General features: G+C 37.0%; 1 protein-coding gene across 1 annotated transcript; it reads left to right on the top strand.

Moving 5' to 3' along the window:
* Positions 1 to 6272: 6272 nt before the first annotated feature.
* Positions 6273 to 12266, top strand: LOC582915 (putative teratocarcinoma-derived growth factor 3). Its single transcript, XM_782848.5, has 4 exons — positions 6273 to 6912; positions 8041 to 8280; positions 10763 to 10984; positions 12008 to 12266. Exons 1-4 carry the CDS (start codon positions 6843 to 6845, stop codon positions 12217 to 12219), a joined length of 744 nt encoding a protein of 247 aa, XP_787941.2. The 5' UTR covers positions 6273 to 6842; the 3' UTR covers positions 12220 to 12266.
* The last annotated feature ends 7964 nt before the right edge of the window (positions 12267 to 20230 follow it).

Raw genomic sequence — 20230 nt, 5'->3', positions numbered from 1 at the left:
GAGAAAGAAACGAGCATTCAATATCCAGTATTACCATTCAATGGCATTATTCAATATTAATTTCATTTCATTTTCATTTGTTCTTTATTCGTATGAAAAGCACATATATTTCCTTATAGCTGTACTGTGCTGAAGGATATATCAGCATGTTTTAAACCATTATAAATGGAGTAGAAGAGTATCGAATTCAATAAAGGATGCAATTGACAACAGAACTGTTTCTTTTCATAGTGCAATAAAGTCATGCCTCTTTTGACCCAAGGTTTGATGGATACTTGCCTTTGTTAAGAGTCTCTGGGGCATTAACACTGTTCAAGTACTAGAGTTTACCCCCTCTTATGATTATTATTATTTAGTATTTGGCGTCACCTGTGCCTGGGAGGCGAAAAGCTGAATCGCTGTAACCCTCGAGTCTCTCCTCCCGAAATAACTGATAGGGGGTGTGCAGGTGGACCACTACACCGGGGTTTCCCCTACTCTCCTACTCGTACCAGATGAAATATGTAAATATTGGGAAAGCTTGGTTAAGTTATTGTGGAGAGGCCATGTTAGACTATTTTATGTCTACAATACAATGATGTCTTGAGAATGAGATCACTAGTTCTGCCATCGTCTTTAAAATGCAAAGAATCTATTTGATTTTCATTATGCATGAAGTGAGAACATCATTGAAATGTGGGAAATTACAAAATAATTTGCCCCTCAAAATCCAGAGAATTGGCATGTTAGTTTGTATATCCAACCCTCCTTTTGGCTTTCCTAGCACCCTTCTATAAGACATTAGGAAATCAATTTGACTCCCCATAAATGTGGCTTCAAAAGCATGTATCTTGTGATTTCTTTTATTCTAATTTCTAATTTTTTCAAAGTTAAACTTGTGAACAAACTAAGACCTCTCAGTGAAAGAAGATATGGCCTATCACAGTGAAAGTGTTCAATTACTACAGTTTTTATATGAATTTGGTCTTTTTAGGTTGCCATCTGTGTATTTATTTGCTGAAAACGGTTTGACTGTATTTCATCGCTTTGATTTTCATCATATAAGTTTAATTAGTTTAGGGATGATCAAAACAATGCCAAATTTACAAATACCTGAGAGAAAGGGGTTAAAATAATTATTGTCATGAATTCCCAGGAGAGAAGATGACTTCTCAACCCACCTTATGAGGAATCATCAATGATTTTAATATGTGATCATACATTCATTATCACAAAGTTTGGATGCATTGCCAAGCAAATCAGGAGATCAAGAAGAATTTAGATCTTTATGTAAAAATATTTATTGAATTGATGCAGCAATCAGTATAGTATGTGACTATGAGTATCCACGGTATTGTGCATGATCTGCCAAAGAAGAAACATTGAATACTTTACCGGTAGTTAAAATGTTAGTGTAATTTGATACTTTTTTTTATTTCATTGTATTGGTGATTTATTTTCATTTAATAAAGAAACTAATTTTTTGATGCAGATTTAAAGGATATTTAGATTTGATTGAATCATTGAGTTTTGTGTAGCAAAATAAGAATTTGGTCAATTATAATAATTCTCACCACATATGATGAATTGATATTCAGGTCAATGTCAATAATCATACAATTTATTTTAAAGTGATAGATTTTGCCATCTTTTTAATAAAATCTGCAATCTACAAGGGATTGTTGGTTTTTATAAACACAGACATAGGTCAGATTGTATAGCCTTAAGACTAGGGTAACAATAACAATTCCTTGATTACTTCTCAATGTTATACAAACTCATCAATATATATATATATACATGTATATATTATGTATATATATATACCTTTGTGATATTTCACAATTTTTTTGTTTACATTTGATTACTAATCTTAAAACTGGGGCACACTTCTAAAACAACATATGCAGCACATAAACAGAACTACATATGAGAGAAATAAAATATTGAGAAAAAAAATAGAAAGAGAGAGAGAGAGAGAAGGAGGTAGATGGAAAGCACACTTGACGAAAAAGAAAGGATGTAGATTGTGAGAGCGAGAGAGCGACAGAAAAATAAATGAGAACCGATAATCAGAAACAGAAATCATTTATCCTTCTTCAACAAGTCTTGGAGCATCTTTGCATTGTACATCTACTGCGTGCACCTTCAAAATCACAAGTCCCTCGAACACATTCATCTAACAAAAGGAAACATGAACGGATCCTCTCCCATGCCTTAATTTTCTCACGCATGCTCTTCTCAATTAATTTTTTCGATCAACCCATCTTACAATACCAAAGATGTAAGGATCTTAGATGATACCACGACTATTTCTATACCTACCATCACCTTAAATCCCAAGGAAGAATTGATTTTTGTTTTTTGTAATCCGCTCGGTGCAAGAGGACAAACAGGTGTGCACTAATGAACCCTCAACTTAGGTTAATTCTACCTCTTTGACCAAGTTCTCTTACAATCGATCTACAAATCTTTTGTTTGTCTACCTCAATGGGGGGATCTTGGACCAATTCTCTATTTCGTGCCTAATTCAAATAAAAGTATAATCTGTTAAGACCTGCATTGTGAATCCTTTTCAAAAGATGAGCTTTTAAGAAGGAAATTCTTCAGAATGGAGGGTATTTTGAATTGACCCTTGAGGTTAAGCATTAAACGTGCACGTAGGTAAGGGAATATTTTTTTTTTGCAAAAATGGAGAAGAAGGGGAAGAATGAGAAGAAGAAGAAGAAGAAGAAGAAGAAGAAGAAGAAGAAGAAGAAGAAGAAGAAGAAGAAGAAGAGAAAGAAGAAAGAAAATAAGAAGAAGGAAGAGAAGAAGAAAAAGGAAAAAGGGAGAAAAAGGAAAAAGGAAAGAAAAAGAAAGAGGAAGAAAAAGAAAGAGGGGAAGAAGAAAAAAAGAGGAAGAAAAAGATAGGGAGGAGGAAAAAGGGAGAAGAAGGAGGAGGAGGAGGAGGAGGGGAAGAAGAATCCTTTGGCACGACATTGATCTACATTTGCCACACTCAACCCAGGTGATGTAATGGGAACCTGGCAGGAATTAATTCCTTGAAATGCTAGAGCGCTGTAACGACAGCTAGGCTAAAGACGGCGTAATAATAAATGCGCCTTGGAATAGAATTTCTAGATAGACGGCGCTGTAGAAATGCCAATTATTATTATTATTATTATTATTACGAGAGTGGAATAGCAGTAGGAGAAAAATCGAGCAGGAGAAGAGGAAGAAGGAGAAGGAAATATAAGGAGCAGGAGGAAGATGAAGAATGATAGATGAAGACTGTACTGTTCATTTCGGGTCCATCTCTTGCATTTTTTCCCTGTTGGTATTGATAAGACATTGTTGGCATGGCACAGAAAACGAGCAAGGGGGTACATGGTAGAGAGAGAGAGAGAGAGAGAGAGAGAGAGAGAGAGAGAGAGAGAGAGCAATGCTAAAAATGACAATGCGAAAGAGAAAGTGAAAAAGAGAAAGAGAAAGAGAAAGAGAAAGAGAGAAAGAGAGAGAGAGAGAGAGAGAGAGAGAGAGAGAGAGAGAGAGAGAGATGTTGTACTTTGAAGGCGTACTTATACAAGCACATTTTCGCCATTTTCTTATAATCTTCAAATATAAATCAAATTTTCTTGTAATCATTGTATTAAAAAATGCCTGAAATCCACCTTTACCAGTATGCCATTATATTGTCCTGCTATTACTTTTTGTTTAAAGGTAAAGACCAGTTATGGTCATGCGATTGCATTGTGAAAGAAACGTTGTGGAATCGATCAAAATGATAAGAAATTTGGCCCATTCTTCGTAAAGTTACAAGCACTATACACAGAAAGATGTATATGGGACTACCCTATATCTCTCACAGATCATGAGAGAAACAAATTTACCAAATATATGAATTAGTAGGCGGTTTCCCGGCAAATTTTGTATCATCGTGTATTAGTCAAAACGTATTCTTTCACGTGATTAGTAATGAGAGCTTCCATTTCATTTTTTGAAATTGGGGCGTTTCCAATACTGGTCTTTACCTTTAAAGCAACGATTGTACGATCCATATCATTATTTGTTTCTGAACACTTCAGTACACTTCCGACTATTTTAAGTTGTAAGATTGTAACGTGCTTTCGATCTGTGAATATTTTTGAGGATGAGGATGGATTTTTTTTCCTTCTCACACATCTGATTTGACAAGGGATGTCAATGAGCCTACCTGTTTAAATCATGCATTCATGCTTATAGCTCATTCGCGTGAGAGAGAGAGAGAGAGAGAGAGACGAGGAAGGATTTTTTCTTCTACTCAAACATCTGATTTGACAAGGGATGTCAATAAGCCTACCTGTTAAAATCATCCATGCTTAGAGCTCATTCGCGTGAGAGAGAGAGAGAGAGAGAGAGAGAGAGGAGATAGGCTGTAAACAAATCCAGTGATTGAAAATTGGTTCTTTTGGTGTGATTTCTAAAGATTAATCCTCTATTCAAATGTGGATGGATTAATGAAGATTAAGATCAGAAATGTGACAATAAGGCAATCAAGGATTAATTGCTAGAACAGGTCTTTTCGAGGAGATGAGGGCTATAGGTAAAGCTCAATGGTAAAGCCTAGTCTTTAAAGGGGAGGGATTTTTTGCTCTTCGTATGATTATAAGATCAACCATGATCATGACAGGTATTTAAGATACTTGGTAAACGGAAGGGGAAGATATCCGATTTATATATATTTTTTTTTAAAATTAAAAATATGTATTGAGTCACCACTAGAATGATTGTTTTTATTTGATGAAACGTCTCTATATCCATTGACTAATTGATGGAGTGCATGTCATCGTGGTAGGTCAAAATCGAATCTACGATCACTATCTCCCTTCTTTCGATCTAATAAATATATTTCATTCCCACACAATATCCTTCCTTCGCCTCTTTCTTCTTCCATAAATATGCCTCGATCTCTCGATTTTTCTCAATTTTTCTCTTAATTTCTGTCGACCTCTCTCTCATCCTACAATAAGGCCCCTCTTGATGTGGTGTCCTATTTGCCAAAAGAAAGGGGGGGCGGAAGAATCAATATTGTTCATATTTCCATTTTTTCGATGCATTTTCTTCTCTTTGCTCAATAAATTTAAGGAATTTTCATTTCGACAGTGGTCTGTATTTACAGACTACTGTGGTGAAAGCACACTGGTCAGTGTGTGTTGACCACGGTCATTGGAATGGACGAAGGGAAAGCGGGCATTCTTGACCATGGACATTCACTGATTGTTGTAGGATTAACTTATCGCCTTCGATTATTTACACAACATCTCCCACCTTAGGTCCCACTTCACATTTAAAACATAATTCGCTGCTCTTTTAACGTGTATAGTGTGTTCATAGATATATTGCGTTGTAACTTGTTTACCGATCCAATCCTTGTCCATGCGATTGGAACTAATTTCAACGTGTCGATGATATAATTTATTGTGAGAGACGGAGAGGGAGAAAGCGTTCAAATATTAACAATGTATAAAGACAAATATTGATTATCTTAAGATATCATATGGGGCAACGCTGATAAAAAGGAAGAGTATGCATATGGTAACAGGTAGGTTTATCCATAGACGTAATACGTCTATGGTTTATCACAGTCATACGTTCGTATTGCATCTTAATTTAGGGATGTTTTTGTTATGAAAGTTATTTTATTGTTCATTCAATGCACAAGAAATAAATAACCGAATGATAACATATAATTTGTCATAATATTACAAGTTATTAATAATAACTAATAATAAAAACGTTAATTATAAAGTGCTTACCACCGAAGTCTCTAAGCGCTATACACACAAAATAGACTGATATACAATTACATCTTATACAAAACTAAAAATGCAAATAGTACAAATTACAATACATATGGAATACACGTCAAAGTGAACAGAGTTAATTACTTACATTACTTTAAAATAAATGAAATATGTATATAACAGATCGCAATTTTTTTTACATTTCAAACTAAAACAAATCCATAACAAAGCATATACGTTTAGTTACTAATTATCACAGAAACATAACAGAATATTGAGGAGAGTGACATCAAAAGAATGAAAAATAGAGAGGACCCCCATATCACAAATAAATTTACCATCCTAACTATTATTTGCTTAAACCATGGGGCTGTCCTCGATACCACGGATAGTTTGGCAAACTTTTTCACGTCAAGTTTTCAGTATGAATGGGGCCATCGTTCTTGAAACAGCACCCTGCAGGGAGTTGGTTCCCATCAATGCCCCTCTTACATTAAACAATGTACCATGTAATCCTGTGTTCTATGGTTCAACACACGTGTAAATTGATAAGGCACTTCAAACAGGACTGTCATAGAACCTGGACGTGTTATGTTGTTGACTTCTCGCTTTACGTACGTAGCAACCTGCTGCATCTCTCATCATTTTCTGTTCATCTCAAAGAAAAAGAACACCTATCAGTCTGTTTCCTGACATTACATCAATGCAGATGAAGAATATTTTTCTTTGATTCTTACTCTTGGGAGTGTCTTCGGCAACTCTCCGCGTGTTCTAAAGTTGCTGAAACTATTCTTTGATTACCCCATGGAGATCTTCGGTTAAGGTTTGGCGCGCTTGGAAACGATTGTAAGGGGGAAACTTTTGAAGTCGTCTTGAGGACCACCACTGGATTATCTTCAGATTTTCTCACCTGAATACTTGAAATCAAGAAAGACTTGAAAACTATCAAGATCAATGATCAGACGTCACCTTTAGTTTGAACTCGTGACCACGGCCCGGCGTGCTTGGACTGCCGCTCCCTAACGTATAGCGAATAAGGTCGTGGTGAAAACATCTTTCTACGCTATCAAGGACAATATTATAACAGCAGATATCATAATGGACCTCTCCTTATTCTTACCAGTTATTATCATATTCACGGAAATTCTCCTGACTTTCTGCTCAGAAGGTAAGACCCTAATTTTATCTTGTAACTTGTTATAAGTTTCAGACTGCTTATTGGAATTTACATTTTTTCATTTTGTCTTTTTCTTGCCGTTTTTGAGTTGGTTTTTTGTTGCATTTATCACGGTTGTTTTTGTGTGGGGAATTAAGTGGATATTACTCCCCCCCCCATCACTTTTTAATTTCTGTATAATTATATAGGGGACAGTAAGGGATTGGATTGCCTTAATTAAATTTGTAACATAACATGTTAATATTTATACTTGTCGTGAAGAAACTGAAGGTGAAATTAGAATTAAGAATGCGCCTTTCCAACGTCCAACTGACTATTGGCGTTTACAAGACATGATATTTAGAACTACGTGTATTAAATGGTTTAAGCACCATTGATGAATCCTAAAAAGAATATAATCTTGTTTATGATCTGGCGTGTACTTTTTTTTTATTGGACTTTTTGGATTCAGAAGGGGAGAGAGAGAGAGAGAGAGAGAGATCATGCTGCTTAGAATATTGTTCCGTTTTCATTTCATTCTCGATTAAACTTTAAAGAATACAATGAATACATATTGTGTAATCGTAGATCCCTAATATACAAAGACATTATGATATTTCACAAACAAAAAACATAAATATAACACAACGGAAATACAGTTTCTTAATTATAATATGGCATGTGTCCAGAGTACATCTCAGACTTGCTCACACCGTACATCCCACCAAGGCGTTTGCGGGCAATTCCCAACACCTTCTTATCCTCAATCATGGAGCCACAAAAACCTATGATGACAGGGCATTTGCATGTGGTGGATCAAAACTTTTGAACGCTCTCCCAGTGTCGCTATACGCTCCATGACTCAAAACTCACCTTTTTGATGTATGCTTCGAGTAAATATGTAAACGTACGTTGTACATTGTAAAGCGCTTTGAGAGGGCCTTTGGTCCTGAAATGCGCTATAAAAGAACGAACTATTATTTTTATTATTAATGCAATACAAAATTAAAGATTCTAAACCAAAGATAAAATATGAGATTAAAGCATTATTATTTTTAATATGCTTTCCTTGCGAAAATATTTCAAGTATATTTTATGCTCACAACACAAATAATGAATGTCATTGTTAACTTATTATAGCACAATCCTCTAGCCGGGTTGGTAGACGATCACGACCAGGGTCTCTCGACGGACGCCGAGGCGAGATGGATGATGATTTAGACATCGTGGATGCTGAACTGTCCGTGGTCATTGGACGTCGTCGACCGACTGATAACCGAAGACCTGGAGATCGTGACATGGCTTTAGCAAGCTTAGAGATTCTCGTAGCTGGCGAAAGGACTGAACAGCCAACAACGACCACAGAGAAGACCAACCATGGTAGGTTTTATTTTCTTCCGTTAGTTTAAAGGAACGTAGTAGAACAAAAACAGCATCAATACAGGTTTATGTCTCATCGAACTTATGCTTCTTCACTTTGTGGATGTGTAGCAGTGAAAATAAAATGATATTTGGTATACTTAATACATTCGTTTTTATTCAATCCCCATGACATGAGAACAGAAACAGAAATCAAATGCTGATGAATTTCCTGCACGATATTTAAGATTTCCAACTTAAGGTTCCCCTACTTGTTTTTTAGAGGTTGAGACAGATAAAGAATGACATCATGTAGCAGACAAAACAAAAACACGTACATCAACCTTGCTAGATATCACTACTTGTATACGCGTTTAGGCCATTAAAAAATATATACATGTTTAGCGTCCGCGCTCGCTTCCTTTTTTGGGAGCCGCCTCCTATTTATCTTCTTTTTTTTTTTTTTAAGAAAAAAAACATGAAAAACATTGCTAAAATGGATCTATTTCTGATTTAAAAAAAAAAAAAAAAAAAAATTGTCGGCGGCCATCTTGAAAAATAGCTCGACTGTCAGGGAAAATTTACCGAGCGGCCTTTTTGTAAGAAAAAGAAGAAAAAAAGGGCCTCCTCCTTCCTATTTTTCGAAAAAACAGGACGCTAAACATGTTTTTTTTTTATTTGGTCTTATTGGTCATCCTGTAAATGACTAACTTATATCGCTTTTATTTTCCCGTGCTTGATTTTAATACAAAATATTTCACGGATAAAACCAAGATAATATAGGGGTAAATAGTATCACACTTTTATCTTCTAACAAAACAAAAAACATAACATACAATAAGGAAACAACAGGAATGTGCTAAAACTACTAAGGTATTACCAAAGATTGCGCAGATCGTATAAGTAGTAATACGGGAGATGAAGAATGATTTTGAAATACTTCAAAAGTTCAAACAAGATTCTAAATTCATGTTTGACGATATAGAACATATATCATGACGTCACTATAAGTCCATGATTTTTCTTCTTTTCTTTGTTATTGTTTGTATAAGAAAGACATGGAAGTAACGAATTGGTTGGGATTTTATTTTGGGATGGATTCGTTTAAATTTGGGATGGAATTCGTTTCTGTATCTGTTTCTCCTCTCCTTCTCTTTGCCGTTTAAAACAAGATATCTTGTAAGAAAATCAGAAAACTCATGACTTATTCACATGATTATCCATTATGTGCCAAGTATGAACGATTACTGACTCTATACGACAAATATTTCATAAATCGGCGATAATTAATCTTCATCTCAACGTTATCTCAAATTAATACACTTGGGGATCCGCGTGTAATACATTCATTCTTGTAATATATCCTCCCTAGTCCCTACCAAGTTTCTACAACACACAATGTCATATAGGTCCTCCTTGCGCCTACCGGGGCGTATAACAGCACTGTGAAGCCGTTAATTTCGCTGATCGTTCATCCAAGTTCATACACAATAGAGTGTATTGTTAGGCGGGTCTTACTGGCACAATAGGGGGATCTGTTTATTGTCCTATCTACATCAGTAATATAATAGGATGGCTTAAAAACTATCAAAGGATTTGGGCTGGTGAAAAGGAGTGAGAGATAGTTTAGGGCGATCGAATGAAAGGTCTTCTTTGGGGGCCATTGCTATTTTCAGCGATCCTATAGGCCTGTAGGAGTTACGTGAAATAACTACGTAAGACGAATAAAAAAAAACACACAGCTGGTCTGCATACTATAGGCGTAGGCGTATATGATTGGAAACAATCGTTTTCCAAGAAACTTGAACTTGCATTGTAAGCACGCATTTTCACTGATAGTCTTGATTTTGAACTCATTCGATGAAAGTAATGACAATGCGGGGATCAGTTTTAAGTTACTGGTACATGATTGTGTGTATTCCCTTCTCTTATCCAACCACTATATTCCAGACATGTGTATTCTGTCCTGTAATTGCTTTAGCTTTGTAAAGTTGTAACATGTTGATTATTCTGTCATTACCTATATTGCTGTCTTCATCTGATATGAAACTATAGCGCATTACTTGCATAAATTATTTCCTTTATCACTGATGACATCTGTCATCATTATACTAATAGATATTGTCCTGCGCTATGTGATAGTCATCTTCAATGTAGGTTTTCATTTCCCATGAAAAATATGGTTCTCCCTGACACCCCCCCCCCCCCCTCCCCCAGAAAATTGCTCGTATATGAAGTGAATTCACCGGGCTAAGGTTTCTTTTGGCCCTATTTAATTCCTAGGCGATGATGACCATTGTTATTATTATTATTTTTATTATTATTATCATTATCATCATCTTTATTAATATTATTAATATTATTCTTTCAAGTGCAGATTTGAAAGAGCAATATTATACAGGTATCAAAAGTGTATGATATGCCGACTATATATTCTAATGCTCGTGATCGAGCCTACGTTACTTACTCTCTATTTTATCTTCCTCCTATCTTCCCATTCCAGCTACACGGCGCCCTCTGCCTCTATGTCAGAACGGTGGTATCAGACTCCTTGGTAGTTTCTGCTACTGTCCTCCCAAGTTCATGGGAAGATACTGCGAGATCTACCGGTATAACAGCAGCTGCGGACGCGTACCACACGGAAGATGGGTTTATCTGAACTGTAATAGCTGTCATTGTGTGGCTGGTGTGCTCAAATGCCAACCTCATCCTATGCCTGGCTGTGGTATGTTGATATCAAGATAATCGAAACACGATCGCAAAGACTTTCGGAAAATCAACTCAAAAGTATCGAAGCTGTGACGTCATTAGGAGCCAGAGCATATAACACTGATCATGAGTTTATTCAGATAGTCATATCTCAGCCAAAACTTAAAGCTTATCTGCCATAGTTTACAGGATGGATTAGACCGCCCTACAAGGTCACTGGACAGGTGGTTTTCTCATCAACTCAGCTCTCAGTTAACAAGAAAAAGAGGATCATTGGGGACCAATGGTCACCGATTAGGCATTGTTTGTTGTATAGAGGGCGCAAGTAGCTACAAGTAGTGCAGTGGGCCTTTAATATATTCAATTGGTTTTCGACATTCAAACATTATTTTCGATGCTCTTTCGGAAAATGAAGAAAAAATTGAGAAATTCTGAAAATAGATTTTTGATGACGTCATACTTCACCACTCTATAGAAATCATGTTTTGATTATATAATATGCCATTGTAATTTTCGCATTTTTTAATATGCGATGAGGCTCAAGGCTATTAAAACTGCCTTAAGGAGATTTATGGGAAGTCTTGTTGATAGCGTTTTATCCACACTACAAGTATAACAAACTTTCTGTCAAGTTTCTTCAAGATCGAAGCGGAATCAAGCTTTAGATAGGTTAGTGGGTCTCAATACTGACTGTCTGAAGATGGCAAAGAAAAATCTCCAATAGTAGACAGTAAGATTTTGATTGGATTTGATTCCATAACAGGCTTAGTATACTTTCCCCCGAAGTTCAATGTGAAGGATAGATATGGTAACTCTTTTATGCATATTTAAGAAATCAACTTGAAAATAGGGGTAGACATAAGGCGTTGTTCACTTTAAAATGAAATTTCCAAGAAATTTGAGGTATTTGGACATACATGTATATGTAAAACCTTAGGCTACATATATATATTATACATACAATGTAAAATCTAATTTTCCCTCGTAATTTTGTCACACGATATTTTACAACATTCTCTTTTCTTACATTCTCTTTCAGATATTAAAGAAGAGGAGCAAACCACAATCTCACTACCCGATAAGCTACCAGACCTTGATATCATTCTTAATGATGATGACGATGATACTCACTTGGTGTTGGCGTACAACAACAGCGCCCCCAGACGGTGTTATCATACCGGGACAATAATCTCATCGTTGATGGCGATATTGTTAATAAGTCAGCTTCTCGTCAGAACACCGGATAGATAGTAAATCATGTAGTCTATAGAGAGAACATTGTAAATAGATGTAAAAAAGAGATGATTTTATCGTAAAACAGTTTTGTGTATCATTATTATGAGGAAGCATACTTATTTTTTTTTTTTGAGGGGTTGGGGGGGGGGGGGGGCTCTGTCTTTTAGATCTACTTCCACCACCCCTCGTTCTATTTCTGCCATCTGTATCTCTCCTCTATATAGTTGTGTTCTCCATATCTTCTATATTTCTCCCTTTCCCCCTTCTCTCTCTTTATCTCTCTCCATCTCTTCTATATTTCGCCCTTTTCTCCATCTCTCTCTTTATCTCTCTCTCTCTCTCTCTCTGTGTTCTTATCTGGTTTTCCTCTCTATTTCTCCTCCAATCTCTATCTCTTCCTCGCTCCATCCCCCTCCCTCTTATCCTCTCTCTCTCTCTCTCTCTCTCTCTCTCATTCTCCCCCTTTCTTCCCCCTCCCCATCTCTCTTCCCCCATCCCACTCTCGCACGGCTCCTTTTGATCACGTACCATGGCATTTAATGAGGTCCGAGCTCGGATGAGACATGACATCAAATTTCCTGTGCTGTCCAGGCTTTAGAGACATGATGTCAAGTGATTGCATTATCAGTATGTTAGCTGTCCCATGTCACCGATAAACCCGACGAAAACTGCACAAAATATAAGGTCCGGATTGGTTCTGCAGCCAAATTCTACTTTCAGGAAAGGCTAAATTGACCAGATGATGTTCTTGACATTAGCAACAATAATACTGCTCTTTCATTGTTAAATTATTCTAATAAGATGCAATGTCTTGAAAAACAATATTTATGTACATGGGTAGGAACTTTGTTGATAGGTTGAACAAAAAGCAATTTCAATTGGAAAGCAATGATTTTGAACCTCTCAACATTTCCAATTTACGATGTTAAATCATGCTTCCCTCTTTAAGTTTCAAGCTCATGGCATGGCAAGCGCAATGTGCTCATACATGTACAACAACCATTGACACATTGTGTGTAGACTATTTCAGGGATTGTCTCGAAATAGTTGAATGAGCTTTGTTTGTATTTTCTTAAACATTTATATTTAAGTTATATTGGCGTTTTGTTTCCATATAACCTAATGTGTTCATGTTTATATGGAGTATGGAGCCCTCCTCTTTTGCGTCATTTTAGTGTAAAGAAAAGATATGTACATATGAATTCATTTTCTTAAGCTATATCTTCCGTGAAAACATTTATTATATTGCATGACAATCTTCCTATTAATGCAACTAATACTATGGGTATAATGAATGCATACATTTTGTTTGTATATACCTCTCAATAGCCAATAAAGATGCTTTAAAGGACGTTTTACTAAGTCCGAAAATACCAAAGACACCAAGTTATTTTGAGGGAATGAAAGTGCCGAGATTCCTCGTATCGTCTCTTCGTTTTAATGTTTTATGTACTGTTCCTTACACTTTTCATAAGCTTTATGGTCACGGTTGGTGAAAAAAGTTATTGTTTTTTTCTTTCTTTTTATCGATGTGTTTTGTAAGAGACTCAATGCTGATTCTGAAATTTTGTCAAAGTCGTCCAATAAATTCACAGTGCCTTTTTTGTTTTAACGTTTAAATTTCTGTTTGTTTGTTTGTTATTTTGTTTGATTGTTTTTGTTGAAAACATTGTAGAGTTAAATTAAGAATTAAGCCATGAAATTTGATAATGAGTGGATAATTCCTGGAATCGTGTAATCACTAGGAGTTGATTGCAAGATTACTGAAAGCCTGCATGGTAAATTTCAGAACAAAGTGATGAACGAACTATAGGTAAGTACTTTTCGACAAAATAATGCACCCCTTCTTTGATCTCTGAAATGACATGTGCGTGTAACCAATAGGTGGGGGAGGGGGAGGGGTAGTAGAGGGGGTGGGGGATGAAACAAAATCAGTAGCCCTTTTCCTTGGATGAGAATTTCAAAAATTACACTCGGGAACAAAAGATATTGGTTCTAGATGTACACAATTTATAGTGTACAGCTGGTAGTATAATACGTAATGTCAATCAGAGCTTATGATATATTATTCCCTCTCTCTCTCTCTCTCTCTATCTCTCTCTCTACCCCTCTTCCGTTCTCTCAGTCTCTCCATCTCTACTCTCTCTCTCTCTCTCTCTCTCTACCCCTCTTCCGTTCTCTCAGTCTCTCCATCTCTACCCTCTCTCTCTATATATATCTCTTCTCTCTCTCATTCTTACCTTTCTCTTTTTCCTCTCACTCTTTCTGTCTCTGTCTCCCTCTCTCTTTCCCGTTCTTTTCTTTTTCTTTCACGTTGCCCTCTTTCATCCATCCCTTGTGTTTTGAATATTATGAAGTACCCCCCTCCAGTCTGCCACTGTATGAAAAGATGAAAGGTCGCCTCTGCTCTCTTGTTCATCATGAGTTCAAGTCATTCTCTGTGAGGTTGCCCTTTCAGAGCGTAACCACATCAAATAACACACCCTCAGTTACATACAATTAACTACAAAAAATATCTATAAATTTACTATCAGTCTAACGAGTCAAATTTTGTTCACCATATTCAGGATATTTGGTACAAGAAAAAGAAGCATAACTACCTATAGGAGTGGTGATATGTGGAACAAATGCATGGCTTGTTTTTTGTTTTTTAATTTTTTTAATTAAGATATGTTTTTGAGTGAACGCAGTTAATCGAGCGTGTATTATTGGATATGTACGCATACTCTGGAAGGGCGACCACACATGCTATGGCTCTATCTACCATGAAGTAGGGTAGTCTTAACAATATGAGACATCAGTCTTGAATTAGCACTCTTTAGGAAGCTATCAAATTCCAAGTATTATGATGTACAATTTGTTTCACACTTCGATAAGGTATCTTGTACTTTTTACATCAGTTGGCTTATTGAATATCCCAAATGCCTATTATTGTACTGGGAATTAGCATCAACAGGCCTCGGTGTTTTTTTATAATAATAATAATAATAATAGCTCGTTCTTATATAGCGCTTTTCAGGACCGGAGGCCCTCACAAAGCGCTTTACAGATAAGTATATTATTACCCCGGTCATTGGATTCAGGCTTACCCGCACACAATGTATGCACATTCTCCACTCCCTGGGGAGTATTCCAGCCAGGCGTCATTTTTACATGCGCACACTTACTAATCTAGCCACATTAGCTTTCTATTTAGTTTACTTTTTCTTGTAATTTTGTTCACTGTTTTTTTCTCTTAATATTATTGTTTATTAATAATGTGTTACTATAATTTTTTTTATATGTCTGGTCATGAATGCATATTTGTTTTTAAAGCCCTATTGCACTACTTATAGCTACTTGCGCCCTCTATATAGCAAACAATGTCTTATCGGTGACCGACGGTCCCGATGGTCCCCTTTTGGTTATGCTATACTTGAGAGCTGATTTGATGAGATAACCACCTGTCAGTGACCATGCAGGGAGGTCTATCCCTCCTGGCCAAACTAGTACAGATAGGCTTTAATGAACCTCACTCCGTGGAAATAAACTTGAAACTTGAAAATGTCCCAATCTCATGTATATGACATGTTTCTAATGATGAATCACATGTCAACACAATGCATACTAAATTCACAGGGGTCCAGTATCATTACCTCTCCGTGAAGCACAAACTCAGAGATAACATTGCTTCTTGATCTTTCATATGAAACATTCTCTCCAGGGGAGGCGAGATGGTAGCCTCCCTCAACATAGAAATAAAAAAATCCACACATTTATAAACTGAAATAAAAAGAAATGAATTTCCTTGATGGGTAAATTTAAAACAAGGTGGGGTGGGGCGGGGAGGTGCGACTTGGGACAGTTTTTTTCTTATCCCGACCTCCCATTCCTGCCCCCCTCCCCGCCCTGAGAGGGTTTACGGAATTCAATGTTCCTGGTAGGAAATTAGGAAGGTTGCATCATCTTTTTATTATTTCGTTCACTTTGAGATAGATTTGTAACTTTTTTTAAATCTTTAGAGTGTATTTTCGTCATGAGACATGTTGATTAGAATGATTCGAGTTTGTGTCTGTACTTGTAGACTAGTATAATGTAACTCGTTCAAGTCCAGGACATCCATCGGTCTGAAATTAATGAGTGTCTATTTAATATCACTTTACTTTAATTGTCGCTATCTGCATTTACCTGTAAACCGTAGCAGTCATTAACCTAGATATCAGATAGACAACACACACACACATGATGTTACATCATGATACAGTTCCAACGAACATTAATTTATACGTGGTCATTATCGAAACATTTTCTTCAATCTCTTTCCTTATTAAAAAATTCAAGATTCAAGTTTACTACACTCATAAAAATAAAAAATAATAAAATATATACATGTACAATAAACATAGAATCAATACAAAGTCATAAATGATACGGCAATCAAATTCACAGTGGATGAAAGCAGAAGCCAAAGGCCTATAAAACGAAACAGCTACAAGTTTGATGTAAAGAGAAGGAGAAGGAAAAGAAGTAGAAGAAATAGAAGAAGAAGAAGAAGAAGAAGAAGAAGAAGAAGAAGAAGAAGAAGAAGAAGAAGAAGAAGAAGAAGAAGAAGAAGAAGATCGAATTTTGTGTGTGTTATCTCATTCCAAAAACAGTTACTCATTTATTTACATTGACTATTAGGTACTTAAAGAAAAGGTGTTAATATCAACTCATACTCTATTAGGAAATGCTTAATTCAAGCAAAATTTATGATATTTTCTTCGTAATGATGTTCACAATCTGACTTTATTGGCATCCCTTGTTTTAAGGTTACCCTTCTCATTGAGTGATACAACATGGTTTATAAAGTTTATTTGGGACGTTATCCTTTTTATGAATGTCTATTGTCAGTTTCTTTGATACTTATTATCAGGCGCGGATCCAGGATTTCTTAGGGGTGGGGGCCCAAATTTGAAATCAATTTGAAATTTAGTGTGCTGAAATATGAAAATCGTGCCGGCCAATATTTCGCTCAGTGGGGGGTGGGGGGGGGGGGGGGTAGTGAGCACTAAAAAAAAAAAAAAATGGGCCCTCGAAAATTTGAAAAATTGCACCCCCCCCCCCTTAAGCGGGGGGGGGGGCATCTCCACAAAAAGTAAAAAGTTAAAAGTAACGTTAACAAATGTAAAAAATACACATTTTTTTCCCCAGGGGGGGGGGGGGGGGGGGGGGGGGGGAGGGGCCCGGGCCCCCGGGCCCCTGGATCCGCCACTGCTTATCATCATATGTTTTCTATCTTGCATTCGGGTTCAGTAACCCTTGGGTTTTCATTCGCCCCATGCTATGCTCATTATGAGTGTGAAATGGCGCAGCGGGCAAATGAGCAGAGAAAACTTAGATATCATGAGATAGATAGATAGATTGATAGATGGCATGAGACAAGGAGTTATTAGGCTGTTCTAAAAACAAATTAAAGGTTATCCTATGGATTGAAACAAAGTTGTGTGGAAGCCCAGATACATTGCATTGCTGAATCACTGAAGCACAACGGGGCACATGCACATGGCTTGACCCACATTCGTTCCATCAGCCCGAACATGGTACTAGGCGATTTTGACAACACCTTTTAAAGACCCTGCATCTCAGTCACCCGTAGAAGAAATATCATGAATATGGTATAATAATAAGCGAGTTCGTAAATAGCTCTGGAACGCATGAACCCCAAATATCCACATATCTTAGACACGATGGATACTTCCCACCTGTGCATTATAGAATAATCACTGCCAAAGTGATGGAGGTGCTTCATGAATACCTTTTGTTTGCCTCTTGAGAAGAATACTTCCACATGTGTATCAGATAAATGTACTGTTGGTGCATAAATGAATACTGATTACATAACTTTCATTAGCACGAAACGAGTATATTCGTCTCAATGGTTTTACAATTTGGGTACGAATGACCTTTATCTGCCCATGTGCAAATCCTAATTACGAACTCGCTTATTGAATAAGAAACAGGTTACTCTTTATCAAGAACTAGATTCCAAGGTAATATTGGTTATGACTTTTAATTAGGAGCTACCAAAGTTGGTACACTTTTGTGTATACGCACTGTATACAGCAGCATTAACAACTGATCTATACGATATTCAACGTTTGGACGTGTGACAATAATTTAGTGATGAGCTTTTCGCTTGTATGATTCCATTGCCATCTCTATAGCAACCCGTTATTCACTTTCATACTATCCATTAGGCTGCGTGGATATCAAACGAAAATATTTCATTAATAAATTAACATATAACTAAAACGATTAATCGTCATTAGTCGCAAATGGTCAAAGTAATTATCATTTGGAAGTAGTTGATTGACCATTAAAACTCCGTTATTCATTTTGTACTTGCTGGAAGTCCCCTCCCCTATATTTTTTATTAAAGGTATACATGTATATATATATATATATATATATATATCTACTACTAGTATTACTACTTCTACTACTACTACTACTACTACTACTACTACTACTACTACTACTACTAATACTACTACTACTAATACTTCTACTTACTACTACTGATACTACTACCACTACTACTACTACTACTACTACTACTACTACAACGACAATTACAACTACGTCTTATATTACTATAATGCTGCTTCTACTACTGTTACTACTACCATACCTCTACTACTCACTGCTGCTGATGCTGCTTCTACTTGTAATTCAACATCAATAACAACAAAAACCACTTCTACTATTTATCCTATCATATCAGGGGCGGATCCAGGAATTTCTTCCCCGGGGGGGGGGGGGGGGGGACACACGGGGGATAAGAGGACATATATATTTTTGTTTTGGTCCCCCCCCCCCCAAAAAAAAAAAAATCGCATAGACTCAGCCAGCCGCTGAATAAACGGGGAGTGGGGGGGGGGGGGGGGGGGCAATGGGACCTATATATAGTCATTTTGTTGGTCCCCCCAGGAAGCTGTAATTAATGGAGATCCCGTCCAAGAGGCCCCTTTGAAGTCATCCGTGGCACCGCGCGTCTTTTGTTTCCCCTACCGTAATCCCCTTAATCCCCTCCGAAACCGTACAGCTCCCTAGTAGCACTAAGTCCTCCCTTTCCACACATAGCCCAGCCCAGCGAGCACGGCGGCTTTTGCTTTGCAGGTCCGTACTTGGGGTGAATAGTGGTGATAACTTGACAACTTCTAGCCCTAAATCAATAAATGCGCAAACATTTAACACAATTTCATTTAGTTCTTTAGGAAGATAAACCTTTGGACTACCTTCCTAGCTATGTACAAATTTCGGAAATTTTCGGAAAATATCAAAAATTAGATGAGAAAATCATGATGATGAAAACCTTTCATTCGCTCTAACTCATGATTTCCTTGGTCGATTTCGCTGGTTGAAATGACCATGTCTTCAGTAGAGCTATCCGAGAACGGAAAAAAGCATTTGATGACTAATGGAAAGTTGCATTGGTCATATGTTGTGAATTCTGTATTTTATATGTTATAGCTAAATACATCTTCATTGAACATGACTTAATTTTTCGGTGCCACGCATGGCTTCAAAGCTCGATGCTTGCATATTTTTGCAAAAGAGTGATTAGAGAACTTAGGGAAGCAGATTGCGTTGCGTAACATTTCGTACTATTTGAAATGCCAGAGAGGGACTGTCCATTGATATGGACAGCTGTTGATGGAAATGGTGGCTGGAGAGGGTTACATTTCTTTTTGTTAAGCCAGGTTAATCTTGAATATTTTTTCCCTCGGAAAATTCTTTCGAGACGGTATCTCCATTCATTACAGCTTCCTGGTCCCCCCAAAATCGTAACGACTCAGCCAGCCGCTGAATAAGCGAGGGGGGGGGGGGGGGGTTGCGCACTAATGTTTTTTTTTTGGCCGGGGGCGCGTGCCCCTTGTGCCCCTTGTGCCCCTTGTGCCCCTTGTGCCCCCCTGGATCCGTCCCTGCATATTATCGATATAATGAGACAGCTTTGCTAAATGCCCGTGTAATATCTGATTTCATTCATTCAGCACACGCCAAT

This window comes from Strongylocentrotus purpuratus, unplaced genomic scaffold (genome assembly GCF_000002235.5).
Source record: "Strongylocentrotus purpuratus isolate Spur 01 unplaced genomic scaffold, Spur_5.0 spur5_scaffold_3, whole genome shotgun sequence".
Taxonomy (NCBI): domain Eukaryota; kingdom Metazoa; phylum Echinodermata; class Echinoidea; order Camarodonta; family Strongylocentrotidae; genus Strongylocentrotus; species Strongylocentrotus purpuratus.
Note: the sequence above shows the minus strand (reverse complement) of the source record. Positions and strands in the feature narration are given on the sequence as shown.

Bases quoted from the DNA above. Each gene is read 5' to 3' on its own strand.
- LOC582915 (XM_782848.5), top strand. From the start codon at position 6,843: ATGGACCTCTCCTTATTCTTACCAGTTATTATCATATTCACGGAAATT. The intron at 6,913-8,040 runs GTAAGACCCTAA...AACTTATTATAG, and splicing joins CCTGACTTTCTGCTCAGAAG to CACAATCCTCTAGCCGGGTT. The intron at 8,281-10,762 runs GTAGGTTTTATT...TTCCCATTCCAG, and splicing joins CACAGAGAAGACCAACCATG to CTACACGGCGCCCTCTGCCT.